Source organism: Pieris brassicae, chromosome 13 (genome assembly GCF_905147105.1).
Source record: "Pieris brassicae chromosome 13, ilPieBrab1.1, whole genome shotgun sequence".
Lineage (NCBI taxonomy): Eukaryota > Metazoa > Arthropoda > Insecta > Lepidoptera > Pieridae > Pieris > Pieris brassicae.
In genome coordinates, this window is record NC_059677.1 from 5,605,655 (window position 1) to 5,622,014 (window position 16,360).

At 34.1% G+C, this 16,360-nt stretch overlaps 2 protein-coding genes across 2 annotated transcripts in view; one reads left to right on the forward strand and one right to left on the reverse strand.

The window, feature by feature from the left end:
• LOC123717870 overlaps window positions 1–16,360 on the reverse strand; it is a 91,883-nt gene that overhangs the window by 64,987 nt on the left and 10,536 nt on the right. The window lies entirely within an intron of this gene.
• Window positions 1,323–2,959, forward strand: LOC123717873. The gene is made up of 2 exons (XM_045674122.1): window positions 1,323–1,625; window positions 2,202–2,959. Exons 1-2 carry the CDS (start codon window positions 1,593–1,595, stop codon window positions 2,826–2,828), a joined length of 660 nt encoding a protein of 219 aa, XP_045530078.1. The 5' UTR covers window positions 1,323–1,592; the 3' UTR covers window positions 2,829–2,959.

Sequence of the window (16,360 nt, forward strand, 5' to 3'; positions counted from 1 at the left end):
AATTTACTTAATATAATGTTCTTTTTACGCCATTACATTTTTACATATAGTTAAGTACTTATAATATTAACCGGATTGGTAACAATAAAATGATTAAATTCAACTATATAAGTGTTGAGTGGATCGTATATGGCGAGAGAACTTTGAGGTATTCGCTACCATGGCTAATAAATGGTCTACCCAATCAGATATAGCCTAACGCTAACCAACATAAACAGTAAATTAAAAAACTACTATTATATGCAATTGTCGCGCTCCTAAACAAGACTGCTATGATTACATTAATACAAACCACAGCGGTTTTCTAATGTAAATTTTTTTGATGATATTATATTTTTTTTTTTATAATAAAGAGAAAATAATATATATATATATATAGTTTATTGCTTATATATATTGTTTATATATATCAAAAGCAATAAACTAAGCAAAAATTGGTTAAGTAACACTTGGCAGTTTAGTATAACTTATACACTTAACTAATGTTAGGTTACATAACTCGCAAATACCTGAAATTTCTGTATCAGTTTTGTGAGAATATCTTCTCACTGGACAAGGTCATGTGCGTGACACATACATTGACTTGCTTCCATCACTGTACTGGTCTTAATTGCGAGCATACACGTGCTGTGACTTGAACGCAGGACCTCAGGGTTGACGGTAACTCTGCCTAGGTCAACACGGCTCTATCGACTAACACGATCTTAAGATACCTTTTTTTCTTGATGGTCTCCAGTGTATGCCGTGCAATACCTGGAGGTTAAACGTCAGTCTCTTAAAGCGTGTCTTGTCCCGTGCCAGGTGTGCTGCATCGTCACGTGCACTCGTCCGTAGTCGCAATACCCCACACCCTAACGATTGATTGTATTGCGAAGCGACATTTGAATTGAAATCTGAACAATGAAATTGAAGTATCACTTTGTCTATCAATGGTTTAAACGGTGAAGAATACTTTCCTATGAGCCAGTATAATTCTGGCGCGTGAACGATGAACGTGATGCTTAGTTGATTTGTGGTGCTGTAGAATGACGCCGTAGTGTCCCTTATGCCAAAAATCTATACTTTCTCTAGTCTGTGACATACTCCTGCGTAGGACTGTACCACGATTCTCAATTTAGATCTGGCTTGTGGCGCTATAGTAGGTATCTACTATGGCAACATTCTATACTTTTTCTAGTCTGTGACATAGTCTTTGCATGCATTCTGCATTTGAATCTGTGTGGCGCTGTAGAACACCGTATGTCAAAATTCTGTAGTTTCTCTAGTCTGTGACATACTCCTCAGTGGGACTGCCTCACGATTTTCGATTTGAATCTGTGGTCCTGTCAAACGAAGCTCTTTCCACGCGACATAGCGTAATAAATATAGTATTAGGTAACATCACATCTAAGAGTTCGCTTTCGCGTAACGTAATTCCGATATGAATAGAAATTGCGCATGAAGATTTCACAATAATTTGTAATGGACGCTATAAAATGACATTTCTTTGATCACAATTTTATTAAAGTACTAGAAATAGGTTAACACTCTATTGTTCTCTATTCTTATTATTGTTCTATTAAAACTAATTGCGATATGATTTAAATTACACGATGATATGGCTTATCTACATTATCGTTTTGAAAGTAAGTATATTTATTGCATAATTTTTTTATGTTCATAAAATTTATCGGTGGCGCTTCGACTTTTATAGGTCTGGGCTTCATAATTCTGTACATATTTCACCATTTGTCAATGTAATTGGGAAGTAGATCAGCCCTCTGTGCCTGACATTTTGGCAAAGCCGATTTCCTCACGATGTTTTCCTTCACCTTCTGTGATAGTTTTAATTGCTTCATGTAATGGATATTCGAATGAGAGATCAATCAAAGAAATAACGTTACAACTATTTTATAAAAGCGAACTTAAAAAAAACTACACTTTCAACAAACATAACACTTTTATATTAGCTGTTTTGTAGTACTTTCGGGAACGATATGGTATCGTAATAATAATTCAATTCAGTCGCAACGACAAGACAATATTATATACGTTATAAATTATGTAATGACATAATATCAAAATAGTAAGATCTTTTGGTACACAATAATGTTAAAATTATAAAATAAATGTACAATATTAATAACTTCGATTTAAATCTGCTGTTAATAAGTGGACATGGCCAAAACGTCACTTGAGATATTAAATATAAGTTTTTACAGAGCTATGCCAGTGGTAGCAAATACGGGACTCCAAATGCTGGTAAACAATGCGGAGTTCGCTATACAAGATCAGTCGAACACAAAACATTGACTTTCCCGGATTTCACGTTTCCCGAAACCTCCTATCCAATGACAATTCTAGATGCAAAACCATTTTTTTTCGTAACTGAAGCGCAGGACAGTATTCTGAGCCCATTTGAGCAGGATGTCCAAAAGTCATTTAAGCGCCTTGAGACCAAAACAAAAGATCAATCAAACTTTAATCTTACAGTTACTTCTGAACTGGAAACAGTCAACAGAACTTGTCAATATGTTATAAATAATATATCTCAAACACAAGATTCTATAATTAATATATTAGATGAATATGTCTGTGAAACATATTTAAATGAAATTAATGATACAATGAACATGTTAGATACTTTTGAAGAAACTGATTTCATTAATGAATTGCAAATGGATGACATAGATAACAATGAATCTGAGTTAGTTGAAATGTCATCCGAAGTATCAAAATCATCTATTGACGAGAGAAGTGATGATATTTCTAATAAGTTGATAAAGACAGATAACGAATATAATTTCACAACCGATTACGAGGAAACTACAATATTACCAATGTTATAATTTGTGTAACTATTTATTTACATTTGTTATTTTTGGAGTTGAGACTCTTGGGGGGTTCAAGTGCACAACTAATTAAAGAAGGCCATAAGGATCAAATTAAATTTGTTTTATTTTTTATTATTACTATGTATGTTGTAAATATATTATAGTGAAATAAATATATTTATAGTCACCTTTATTTACATCTTATTCGTATTGGTATTTTTCGTTTTATTGATGATTGTCTACATTAAAGTTTCTTTCGTATCCTAATAATTTGTATTGCAGCTCCTGTCCGCTTTCCAAATACATAAAACATGAGATTTTTTAAATAAATTTGTATAATTGAAATTATTTTTTTACGCAACCATCCATTGTCTAGATTTATTGTTACTTAAACAATTGCACTATTACCAAATACATCATTTGCTACACGATTACATAAATACAAGTAATAGGTCTATATGACATTGATAAGCGAAGTATTTAGGTAACCTGCCGATTTCCTAGGAAATTCAATGAAATATGTGTTATAAATAATTGCGATAAAACAATTTTTTTACACTTGAAAATGGCTGTTCGGGAAAAGGTCGCTTTATTCACAATTATTATCGTATTGCTTGCGGTAAGTTTTACGTCATTTATTTTTATAATTAACACGCATTGTGTTCTACAATTATCTATCTGTTACAGATAAATGCAAATAGCTTGCCAAAAAATATAGAGAAGAGAGCGAGAGCGGGCCTCAAACCTGTTTTCAGTTCAACGCCAGCTCCTTGGACCAAGCAGAAAACCCCACAACAGATATCAAAACCAAAGCACCGGAATTTATTAGAAAAATTTAACTTTCCTGAAATAGAATACCCATCAGCGTCAACGCCAAACACTCCGTTGTATTTTCATGATATTGAAAATAAATTTAAAGATACAGCATTGAAAGGATCACAGCCCAAACAGAAAGTGGAAAAACAAAGACGAAATCTAAAGTTGAAAACAAAATCAGTACAGGGAACGAAAGGACCTGAGTTTTCATCAGCTCCAAGTTATCGAGACGTAGGCACCTTCCCGGACGTAGAATATCCCTTAAACAACAAAGATGTCTGGCGGCCTAATTATTGGAACTGTCCACCTAAGACATTCTCACCTTCAACTAATATCACTAAATCAAGAAAACGAGGCATACACAGTACTACGAAATCAATGTATAATCATAATAACCAAATAATCCCAAACCGTCTATCCAACTTAAACAGAACTAACAGGAATCATCCAGGTGTTAGAAAAGATAATAAACGAGTAGAGTTACCTACAAAGCGATCACACGACCTATTGACATCGCACGAACCATTCTTTGATTCTTCATATACGGCCACGCCTACACCAGATCTATCGCCAGAAATTTCAGCGTTGCGAACGAAACTTGCATCAAAAATAGCACAAAAAGCCGTATCTTTGATTAAGGATAAATTAAATCGTAAAACTTCTACAGAGCCTACATTTGCCTTAATTAATGATAATAATTTAGAAGAGATTTTATTCCTCCCACGCAACTTTAATAGCCACTCTTTGAAAGATTCTATTAATGTTAATGATACTTCAGTAAACGTGGATACGTATAATACAACTGAGCCCGCGATAAATATGTTTACTGCCCTCACAGAAAGTCCAGAGCTCCATAAATTAAATCAAACTAACATATTAAGAACTGATAATACAAATTTATTACCCCTTAACGATATAAATATAGACTCATTATCACCACGTGGTTCTCACAACGATGCAAACAGATCAATAGTTGAACATAGTGATGACGTGATAGATAAAAGTGTGAATAATGAAACTATAACTGATAAGGCTAACAATGACTCAGATGAAGATTATACTACAGACGATCCAAGCGACAATTATGTTCTAAGCACGATTTCTCCCATAGATAACTGGAGAAATACAGATATAATAGACCCGTATAAGTCGGTATCGTATCCAGATGATTTGGATGAGTATTTTATAGCTGTAAAGTAGTGTTCAAAGAAATTGTATGCTCCAGTGGTTATCGTTTAAGTGATTTATGTATTATTGAGGAATGAAAGCTATTTATTTATTTATGAAATTCGGAATTTAAAATATACTATTTTCGTACATAACATTGTTTTTTCTGCTTAACATGTTGGGTTTCGTTCCGAATTATGATAGGTTAAGTGGACTGCTGTATAATCCGCTAAAGGAGGTTATAAATTTGACCTATATGTGATGTTGGGATAAGATAATAATATATATTTAAGCAAGAACGTGTGCTATATTGTACATGGATATATGTTGGTCCACTTTTTGGAATAACCTTTCTTATGTTATCAGTTCAACTGGGGATTAATTAGTTTAGTTTTTAATATACTTTTATTAAAAAAAACCTCGTAAGTTTTCAGTGTATACGGGCACTTTCATAAACTATTGCCTTCAAGCACTTGCTAACTCAGATTACATAAACAGTGTTGTTCTGTCAAATTGAAGGCATTTGTAAGAGTTATAAGTAGGTATTAACCTAACACTGTTCTCAATGTATGTCTATGGTTTCATTTAATATATACTTAGGTTTTGCTGAGAACTAAAATGGGTACAACGATCTATTTACATATATATATTTATATTAGTAGTTCTAGTTACAGTACTAAATAATACAAGTACAAAATTGCTATTAAAATTCAAAAGGCGTTGAGTTTAATAAGGTAAGATTTATTTTTCACGTCGTTTGCTTTTATAAAAAGCCGGCGCTTCAACCTAAAGCTTTGGGCTGGTTGATATCCACATTAGACTGTACCTGATATATGCCGTAAACTTTTTGGGTCTAAGGTTTCCTAGCTTGCTAATAATAGTGTTACATAAGCAGAAAGTCCACTGGCAAAGCAGGGGATCGAACCTATGACCTCATGAGAATCACTCTGAAACCTAGTCTGATTTCGCAAAGCACATTAAAATTAGAAAAGATTTTTAACCGCCCTCTAAATAAGCAGGACGTAACAAATTCGACATGTAATTATTATATATAATTTATACAGTCAAACTATATTTTCTTTTAATGAGGTGGAAATGCGCCGTGCGTAACGGCCGCGACACGGATGTCGAGCTAGACGCGGGGACTGTGGGGCTGGGTCTACATTCAATGCCCACCCACTAAAACACCTCAGCCCTCAAGATGGGCCCTCGGGGACCAAGGCATTCAACCCAAGGGTTCGTGAGGATGCTACACTATGCATGAGTAACATATTTAGTTCCAAAATATTTAAAAACGACTTACTACGCTGGGACAGTCTATAATTACATAAATTACAAAAGCAATATTTTAAAATCTAGGTCATTGGCAAGTTGTATGACATTGAACAGTGGACAATAATATAACGCAAAAACGTCTTATTACTAAGAAAATAAATAACAGTTTCATTAACACGTCATTATTAATTAAAACACAGCAGATATGCAAATCTCCTGGTGATAGCAGTGACCCGAGAGCTGATGGGTTCCTCTACGAATAAGTATCGTAATACGGAGAGGAGACTACATTTTTCTGTGACGAATATTTTATTTATTATTAATATGTGCGTAAAGATACATATATAATATACATAAAGCTGGCAGCATTAAAGGTACAGTGCCACTGGGACCAAACTTTTTAAATATATTTTAATATTCTTTATCAATTGTTCAAATTGAAAAGATTCCCAAAAAACGTGATCGGATTCATAAAGATCTAAGTAATTTTCCTAATAATCGCAAATTGTGCGCCGGCGCAATGATGTAACCCCAAGGTCGCGCAGTGTCATTGCGACCGGTTTGTTTTTGCGTTTCAATTATTTCGATATTAAAAGTTTCTCTTGGTTTTTTATTTCCGCTGATTGTTATTTTAATTTAAATTAGCCATTGTTAACGATAATTATAAGTCTGTTTCGCAGTAGTGGCTTCAGGATCTGGCTGTTGCGTTCAATCCAGTCGTTATTGTATGGTCAAAAGTCCAGACATAGTTGCTGGCGAGCTAAATTTATTATATACAACAGTACACTGAAACCCATAGACAACAATGCCTAAGCTAGCAAGCTACAGCCTTTTAAGACGCTTGCTACGCTCCTTTGAAGGCACCTAAGTCGAATTGGTTCTGAAATATTACTGGGCAGCTGGCTTCACATAGAGGTGGTGCGCGGCAAAAACTGAGGTGACAGGAATTTCGCATTCTGCCTTGGCGTCCGATAATGATACTGTAAAGCCAGTTAAACATATGAAGTATTCATATCAACATATTGAGACATTGACAAATCCCGGACTGAACTTACTCAAAAGTAAAACGTAGTTAAAACCAAAGTTTTTAAAAGTTTTATCTGTGTATTACATGATTCATTATCTGTATTTTAATTACATTATTGTCCGCTTGGTGGTGCCAGTATCATCAAGTCGCCGATTATACTTTTATTATTATTTTATTTACGTATATTTATTGTTTGATGGTTACATTTAGTGATGGGTGTTTACATACAGGTAGCAGCGTTGTTGTTGATGTCGAAGGTTCGATCTCCGGCTTCGTCCATTGGTGCGCGACTTCGCTCAAAAGGTTAGGGAAAACATCGTGAGAAATCCGGCTTGACTTAGACCTAAAATATCGACGGCGTGTCAGGCACAGGAGGCTGACCTACCTGCCTATTAGATTGATAATCATGAAACCTATACAGAAATTTGAGGGCCAGGCCTAAAACTGTTGTAGCGCCACTGGGTTTGTTTACATACATAGTTCAAGCTTTCGGTATTTCTAACCGAAAGACCCCAACTTGCCTATAATGCCATGGAACATACAGAGATCTTATTCAATGACCAAGAGGTTCGTGTATGTGTTGTTTTATGTTCTGTTGGGCGGAATTGACAAATGCGGGCTCTCTGGGCTTGGCTTGGCGTCATTGTGGGGACGAAGCGTGTCCAAGGTCATGTCATGTATGAATAGTTCCAGAAGTGTATTGCCTATCTTTACAAACATACGGTTTTGATTTGTTATATACCTCCTCCGGCTTTTCCAAATATCTCTATCCATGACTCTCTTTCTCTATTCGCATCCTGCTAACGCTTCTATGTATTCAAAAAAGACAAAAATGTTGGATACATTTTCGTCTTTTTTTGTTTTTTTTTTTTTTCGGAAGCGTTCATTATTTGTCTTGGATACTTAATTTATTCAAAAACAAGTGCTTCATGAGAAAGGCTGGTTTGTGTTAATCTTTACCATGCTGTTGTATGTATAAAAATTGCAATAGTTCAGAGGAGTTTATCAGACGTTTATTTTTTCCTCTTAAGCGTATAGAAACATAAAGAATGTTAAAGAGTCAGGTTTTCTCGAAAGTGTAAATTTACCGTTATTATGAATAGGAAATGAATAAATAGATAAAATAAAGAATAAAAAAATAAAAAATCTATGGCGCTACAACCTTTTAGGTTTGGGGCTCAGATTTTTGTATCTGTTTCATGATCGTTTGTGAATTGAATAGGCAAGTAGGTGAGCCTTCTGTGGCTAACACACGCCGTTGACTTTTTGGGTCTAAGGCAAGCCGGTTTTCTCACGATGTTTTCCTTTACCGTTCGAGCTAATGTTAAATGCGCACATAGAAAGAAAATTCATTGGTGCACAGTCGGGGGATCGAACCTACGACCTCAGGGATGAGAGTTGCACGCTGAAGCCACTTGGCGAACACTGCGCTAAAATAAAGAATATATCATTCAGAAAACTAAAACAACTAAAGCAGATGATACAATCTAAATCAATGAACTTAAGTGGAAATGGCAGCGGCAACAGGAACAGAAAAGTGGAGCAAGAAGGTACCAAACTAAGTCCTAAGGACAATAAAAGGAAAAGAGAAAGATTTTATATGTATTTCATCAATATAATAACTCCGATCGAAGCATTTGTTTTGACGATATTTGCACGCATTTTGTCAATGTTATGTCAAACGCCATAAGGTTATATGAAAAAAGTTTGCATTGTAAAGGCACTTTGCACTGTTAAATAAATTTGCCATCGTAATAAAAGTATTCTTAAATTTTCTAATGATCCGTGAAATGTTCTTATTTTTTCTCTTTCATAAGAACCTTCTCCTGACTATATGAAAAACAACAAAAAAAGAATTAGCGCAATCGGTGCAGCCTTTCACGCGTGATGCCGTGACCAAGGGAAATAGGGATTAATTTTACATATATCGATAGACATTATAAATGCAATTTTGATTCAAAATCAAAAGTTTTTATTTAAAATAGGCCTTTGCAGGCTCTTATGAAACGTCTAGTTGCACGGTTCCAAAAAGTGGGTCTCATGGAGAAGAACCGGCAAGAAACTCCATGGACACTCTTTTCAACAATGGTTTAGCTTACAAAGACTCGGTTACAATAGTAATAATCGGCTGAGAAGTTTATATAATGCAAGGTATACAGAGATTCTATACAATGCAAAAGAAAATTGAGTTTTTACTATTAGTCTAAAATGAGATACACACACTTGCACAGCGCAAGTTGCCAGGGAAGCCGCACATGCAGAGATGAATTAGCGCCATACATCTTTATCGTCAACATAGTCTTGGATTTTATAATACGCTTTTTTAATTAGGATTCCTTTGATGACGTTTTTGAACTTTTTAGTCGTAAGATCAGTAACACACTTCGGTAGCCTGTTGTAGAATCTGACACAATTCCCAAGAAACGATTTATTCGATTTTGTATTTTGGGACTACTATTTTATGCTTATTCCTGGTATTTATAGAATGAATAACACTTTTGACAGTGAATTGATGCAATTTTTTACGAACAAACATGATATTCTCTAGAGTGTAAAGGGAAGGCAACGTGAGTATATTAATTTCTTTAAATAATTCTCTCAGAGACTCGCGGGGGCCAAGATTGTAAATTGTAACTTGTGATCCACGCTTGAATATAGTTCATGTTCCCGGAGATTGAATTTCGGCGAAATCTCGTTTGAGGACAAAAATTTAATTAGAGGCCGTCTACGGCTATTTTGTGACGGGACAAACATCGTGAAGTGACCAATAAATGCCAATAAAACTTACACCATCATTTCCAATTATCCTATTATACCCGTACTAGGGTTGCGATGAAACGAAATTAAACAATTTTCATTCTACGAGATCCATGTCTGATATATATGTATAGTTGTGATGTTGGGAACAATTCCGAAACCCTCTTATTGTTAGTTAAAATGTTAATTGATGCATTTAACAGGTCAAAGCTGGACATGTGTTTACTTTTATTGTACAGAGCTGGCTCGACACAATCTTGTTCAGACAAGAGTTTTGATGGGTTATGTTCTAAACATAAATCAGTGGCGCTACAACCTTTTTAGGTCTGGGCCATTTCTGTGTCATGATTATTTGTCAATTTAACAGGAGTTTTGGTCACAGCCTTCTGTGACACAACGGCGTCGACTTTTTGGGTCTAAGGCAAGCCGGTTACCTCATTAAGTTCGCACAAGAAAGAATGTCGACTGGAATTGAACGTACGACCTCAGGGATGAGAGGAGCACTACAAGACAACATTGCTCTATAGTCTATTAAAATAGAAAGAAATTCTCTTTATAATTAATTGTGTGTAAAATTAAATGATTTTAAAATAACATTAAATGTAGATTTATTAAACATATTTCTAAATATACTTCACTCGTATTCGCCATTAATTACATAAAACATATTAGAAACATCACATTATACATAACGACTTAACATAATTTGTAACTATTATGTAAGGTATGTTATGTAGTTTATGATTACCATGTTATTACGTTAAAATGCAAAATTTTGAGAATGTAAAAACAATTTCCACGAATTCTTTCAACAGAAATTTATCTACATTGAGTTCCTACAGTATTTATAAACTTTTATTTAAATAATCCTAATCCTTGGGATTGATTTGCTCCAGTTTAAACAATTTGTATGACTCAAAACTTGGCGATTAAAAAGAGTGGCGGAGAGTTTCTTGCTAGTTCTTTTGCCCGCTAAACTGCCTCGATTTGCGAACTGGTAGTAACTGTAAAATTACAATCAATTTGACATCTTTTCTGTTGACGTTCAATTGTACTTGGATGAAGTTGGTTTGGTTGATTGGTTGGTTCTATGAAAAAGAGAAATGGGCAGGAGATTTGCAACGATGACAGTTGGACGAAGAAAATAACGATTTGGCCTGGTCCAAACGAAGAGCGAGGTTATTGGCGTTATAAGGGAGCGTTCAAGTATTACGTAACCAATTTTGGGGGGGGGGGTCCTCTTGTTAAAAGTTACGGTGCGGGGTAGGGATTGAATTACGCGTTATTAATATTAATATTATTTTCTACTTTCCAGTACTTTACACCATATAATGGTAAGTTTTAAGGGGTTGATCACGAAACGTTTTACTATTGGATACAGAAACGTTACGGCGCGTTTCTTGGGGGGAGAGGCGTCAAGAATATCTTAAAATTGCGTGACGTAATACTGGAACGCTCCCTAAATTGTATATTTTAAATACATTTAAAAACGAAATGTTTCATGTTATTCACACAATTATTAACACAACATTTGTAGGAACAACTTTCGGATCATCTTAAATTTCTGGAAAAATCTTTTTCCTAAAAGGTACTACCAATATAAAAATCGAAGCACTAAACATATGTAAACGTTAGTAAAACAGTACCCAAAAATCTTCATACCCCATAAATGATCATTAGGATTTATGAAATTCTGTGTGAAATTAATAGTTATAGCCCACGTATTAAAGATCAGCAGTCAACAAGATATGCGGTGAGAGGCACGAGGGCGGATGTTGGCGCAAGGCCGGTTGCACAATGCAACTCACACAGTCTTAATGTTTAAAGCCTTTCTTAATAAATAGCCTTTGTAAAAAAGAATCATCTGGAATCAGCAGTTCGTGTGGAAAGCAAAAGAATGTATTTTTTCGGTATTCAACAATGGTAAACAAATTTTTTAATCGCTTTGTACAGCCTTTCTCGGTAAGTGGACTTTTAAATGCCAAAATACTTCTGTTTCACGGACTTTTTTGTAAATTTTGATGTCTTCTATAAAACTGTACACTGCTCTATTGTCAATAGTTTAGATATAGGAATCTTTATTGATTACTAGCGGGCCAGATGGACGTTGTCCTGTCTTAACTATGAATATTGATTACCAATATAACTCCGATCGAAGCATTTGTTTTAAACGATCTTCATTTTTCTTACATCCTCTTTGACTATATGTGCAGCACGCATTTTGTCAATGTTATCAAACGCCATAAGGTTACATCAATAAAATTTGAATAGTAAAAGCGTTATCGTAACAAAAGTCAAGATTACTTAATATGGTGGTTAAGTATTCTTATATTTTCCAATTTTCCGCGCACTTTTCTTATTTTTTCTTTTCATAAGATCCTTCTCCTGACCATAACAAACGCAACAAAAAAAGAATTAGCAAAATCGGTCCAGCCGTTCACCGGTGATGCCGTGACCAAGGGATTCATTTTTATATATATATATAGATTTTCACTCCTTGGGTTACATCCTAATTTTTGCATCATCATCGCAAACAGAACTTTTTTGCAAGTATTTTATCGTCTATGCCCATCAGGGATAACGTAGGGTTGTGATAGTGGCAGAATTTATCAAATCATTCAATTTTGGAGCTTATTCAATGCAAAATGACGCGATGTCTTTGAATATTTTTGCCAAAAGCTCGCAAGCTCTTCATAATATTAGTAAAGAATTATGCGTGGTTTAACTAAGAACCAACGGTGTTTGTGGTGTAAATATTCAAAGTATTGTCACAATAGACAATTGTCAACAATGTTATTCATGACACATTCCATCACATGGCATTGCAGTGCAGTGGAAATACAACATACGTTAAAAGGCAAAAAGACCAGTTCGTCTTTTACGCAAATGTCAATCTAGCTTTTAATCTTTAAGGTATCATTACTGTGAACATTTTTTTAAGACATCCCATTTTTTAAAAGGCCTCCTATTTATCATCTTCTTCTTCGTGATTGAATTACGCGGTATTGTTAATATTATTTTCCAGTTTCCAGTACTTTACACCACATAATGGTAAGTTTTAGGTATAAAGAGCCACTGGGAGTGGTCACGTTTTACTATTGGATATAGAAAACGTTACGGTGTGTTTCATGGGGGGTCAAGAATCTCCAAAAATTGCGTGACACTTGAACGCTCCCTGGTTAAAGTTTTAAATTTTTATTATAAAATATAAACAGTCACAAACTTTGAATAAGATTAAACGTTCAGTTATTAATTAAGAGTAATTGTTAAATTAAAATAAAAAAAAAATGTAAATAATGAATATTAGTATAGAAAAAATACTACGCCCGTTAGCAGTTAAAAGCCAACTAAACTGTCTAGCGAAATGGAATACGCGGAGACAAAGCAAGACAGGGATATACATTTTACATTACTTTTTTAAAGCGCGAAATTTGAAAAGCATCGTCAATCGGCAATTAAATATATATACTTTGGGTTTGCCGATTTATAATCATCATCCTACTATCCTACTATCCATATTAAAAACTAAAGAAAAATCGATTTCAACGTGTGAAACGGAGCAACTAGGATATTAAATGATTTATATTAACGTTTTAATACTAATTCTCTGTTTCAGAATGTATGGATAAGTTCTAAATAAGCTATTTAGTACTTATTCGTAGGATAATATTGTTGCGTTTTACGACTGTCAGATAGAGCTATTCGTCACATAAAGGCCATCATAGGTGATGAGTCCGATGAAACGCGAAGTTTCTTAATCGGAACTTTTATCTTCCAAATAATTTATGTGTTGCATAGCTATTTGGTACTTCATCCATACATTGTGAAACAGACCCTAAAAGTTATTTGTAATAAAATTAGAATTAACACAATTTGACTCTTTCTGTCTTTCTGCATAAGATTGCATTTAGTTAATATGAATATAGTTAAACTATAACACTTAAATGTTAAATAGTAACTAAAATAAATCTTTTTTATTTGTCTTTGTTCGATTCTGGATGGCTCGAAGGACCAAAATGTACGGTTCCTAGGTTATCGGGCTGCTTTAAATAATAGAGGTTTCTTGGTTTACTCTATATTAACCACTCGCTTATTACAATAGAATATGAGCGAAATAATGACGTGCTAATTGCTATGTACCGAATGAATACAATTCAACAGTCAAAGAGAGTGCCTACGTCTGGCTATGCTCTCGGGGTGTAACTCCCATGATTAGTTAATCGCTGTGAACGAATAACTGTATGTAGAAGAGAATGACTGTATCTGGCTATACTCTCGGGGCGTACATCCGGCGATTTAGGAAATCGTCACGCTTATAAGTGATCAAAATGTACAGCCATGGCACGTACATAGGGATCATCACGCTTATAAAACTAAGAAAGCCTGAGTGAGCAAAATGTACAGCCTTGGCTCGTACAGTCTTCTTCCTTTTTTGCTATACAGTAGCTTTTCTCTTTTTCTTTCGATTAGCTCATAATGTGTTCTGTCCATTCCCATATTTAACTAGAAGTAACAACATGTGTTAAATGTTTATTTCTTCTAGTTTTACTCCATCTTCCAATTTCAGTCCTAGAAAACTACTTCGATACTATTTTGACATACTCTTAATCTGTTTTCTTGCTTATCACTAACTGACCAGGTTTGACATTTGTATATCAGGCAGGGTAATATAGCATCAAAGACTTTCTCTTGTAAAACATTAACAAGTTTCTGTTTTTCATCATCAGTTCTTTGCCCATGCATTCTTCATTAGCTATAAGATGTCCTAAGTAGATATACTTATTCACATATTCAACCTGATCATCGTTAATGTTTATTGGCACTTCTATTGAATTTGTCATGTCACTTTACTCTTTGAGGTATTCATTAATATTCCTACATAGGAAATACATAAATAGTTAATACCAAATATAGTACATTAATATCAAGAAATAAATATTTTATGGAAATACTTCTAATAGAACCACAGCTTATATGCTATTTAGATAGATGTATATAGATTGATGTTCAAAGTTAAAGCTTAAAAATATCTCTCATCTGTATTGATTGGTAGACCAAGAGGTTTTATAGTATTTGTTTTTGTTACTATTTTATTTATTTATGTACTGGGTATTAAGCCTATTTTATACATATAAATATATTTGTGAAAATAAATTGGTATTATTATTAAAGTCAGTAAAAGTGTCCATAGTAAGCCCACATTATTTACAATAATTTTTAACTATATTGTATCTATTTTAATTAATGTTAACAAAGTAGCTGGTGTTATGCAAACGGGTATAATTACAAAGTGTAATTATCATTAATGGTTTAACTGAATTTTAAATGAGCATCTTAATTTATACATAACAGTGTTTGATGGGAGGTTTTTGTTTCGATTGCTCTACAAATAAACATTTATAGAATATAAGATTAAACTGTATATAATAAATAACATTTATTTTACATTTTTTGTTACTGTACATTGTATTTAAAAAAATTGTTCAAAATAAATTAAAAAAGTAAACTTAATCCTATTATATATAATTGTTTTTAAGGACATAAATTACAAAATTTATTTTCTGTACTAAGTTATATCTATTTCTCAATTAATTTGCAAGAACCCTACTGCACTAAAACCCTTCTCAAAGATATTGGTATTGGATATGGTCTTTGGTGAGTTGCAACCAGCTCGATCAAGCCATTTTAGTAATGTCATCTTGTGAGCGGTCTTCCTTTATTTCCCGTTTCCCAAAAGGACCTCCCCACCAGGTCAGACAGTCTTGCTTATTGCTTCAATTAAGCTTTAGAGATTTGTTAAGTGCTTCTTATGTCTTATTTTTATTTTTCTAATGGTGAGTATGCTCTCGTGCCTCTCTGACAAGTTCTGATTTTTCTTTTTATCTTCTCTGTCTTCAGGTCTGGTAAGCATATGTGACACATGGCAAGAGACAGCTGAACATGGCTTTAGTTTTAAGTATAACTGGCATATGGCTTTTAAAAATTTCTTTCAGATTATTATTTACCTTGCATTAATTTATTCTATTTATTTACTATACATCTTTTTGCTTTGTACGCAGATAAACAATTTTAGTAAATTGTGTTTTAATGCTTGTAGTGCTGGAATTCATTTTTAGATACAAATGCCAGACCCAGTATTGTATGAAAATTAATATTCTGTGTTTAGATATATGCCTCCCTGTCTGCGTTCCTTGATAATTTTTGTTTTTGACAATTTTACCTTCCCCTCAGTTTTTCATACAGTTGTCTATATAGAACACCTTTTATCTGTGCATCATGCTATATCACCAGCCCATTGCCACCTCCTGTTCTAGGGCATATAGGGCATCTATACTTCTGTTATTCGTCTTATTTTCTCGCTTTACACATGCATTGTGGGCATAGACAGCAATACCTTTTGCACCTGCTCCTGCGCCGCATATATAAACGATAAATCTAAAAACGTAACTTGTGTTCGAGTGCGATGAGGAAATAAATACAATGAAGCGTGGGCGTCACGGTCAGC

Excerpts from the sequence above, each read along its gene's own strand:
- LOC123717873 (XM_045674122.1), top strand. The coding sequence starts at position 1,593 with ATGATATGGCTTATCTACATTATCGTTTTGAAA. Across the intron at positions 1,626-2,201 it reads TCTACATTATCGTTTTGAAA|AGCTATGCCAGTGGTAGCAA; the intron begins GTAAGTATATTT and ends AAGTTTTTACAG.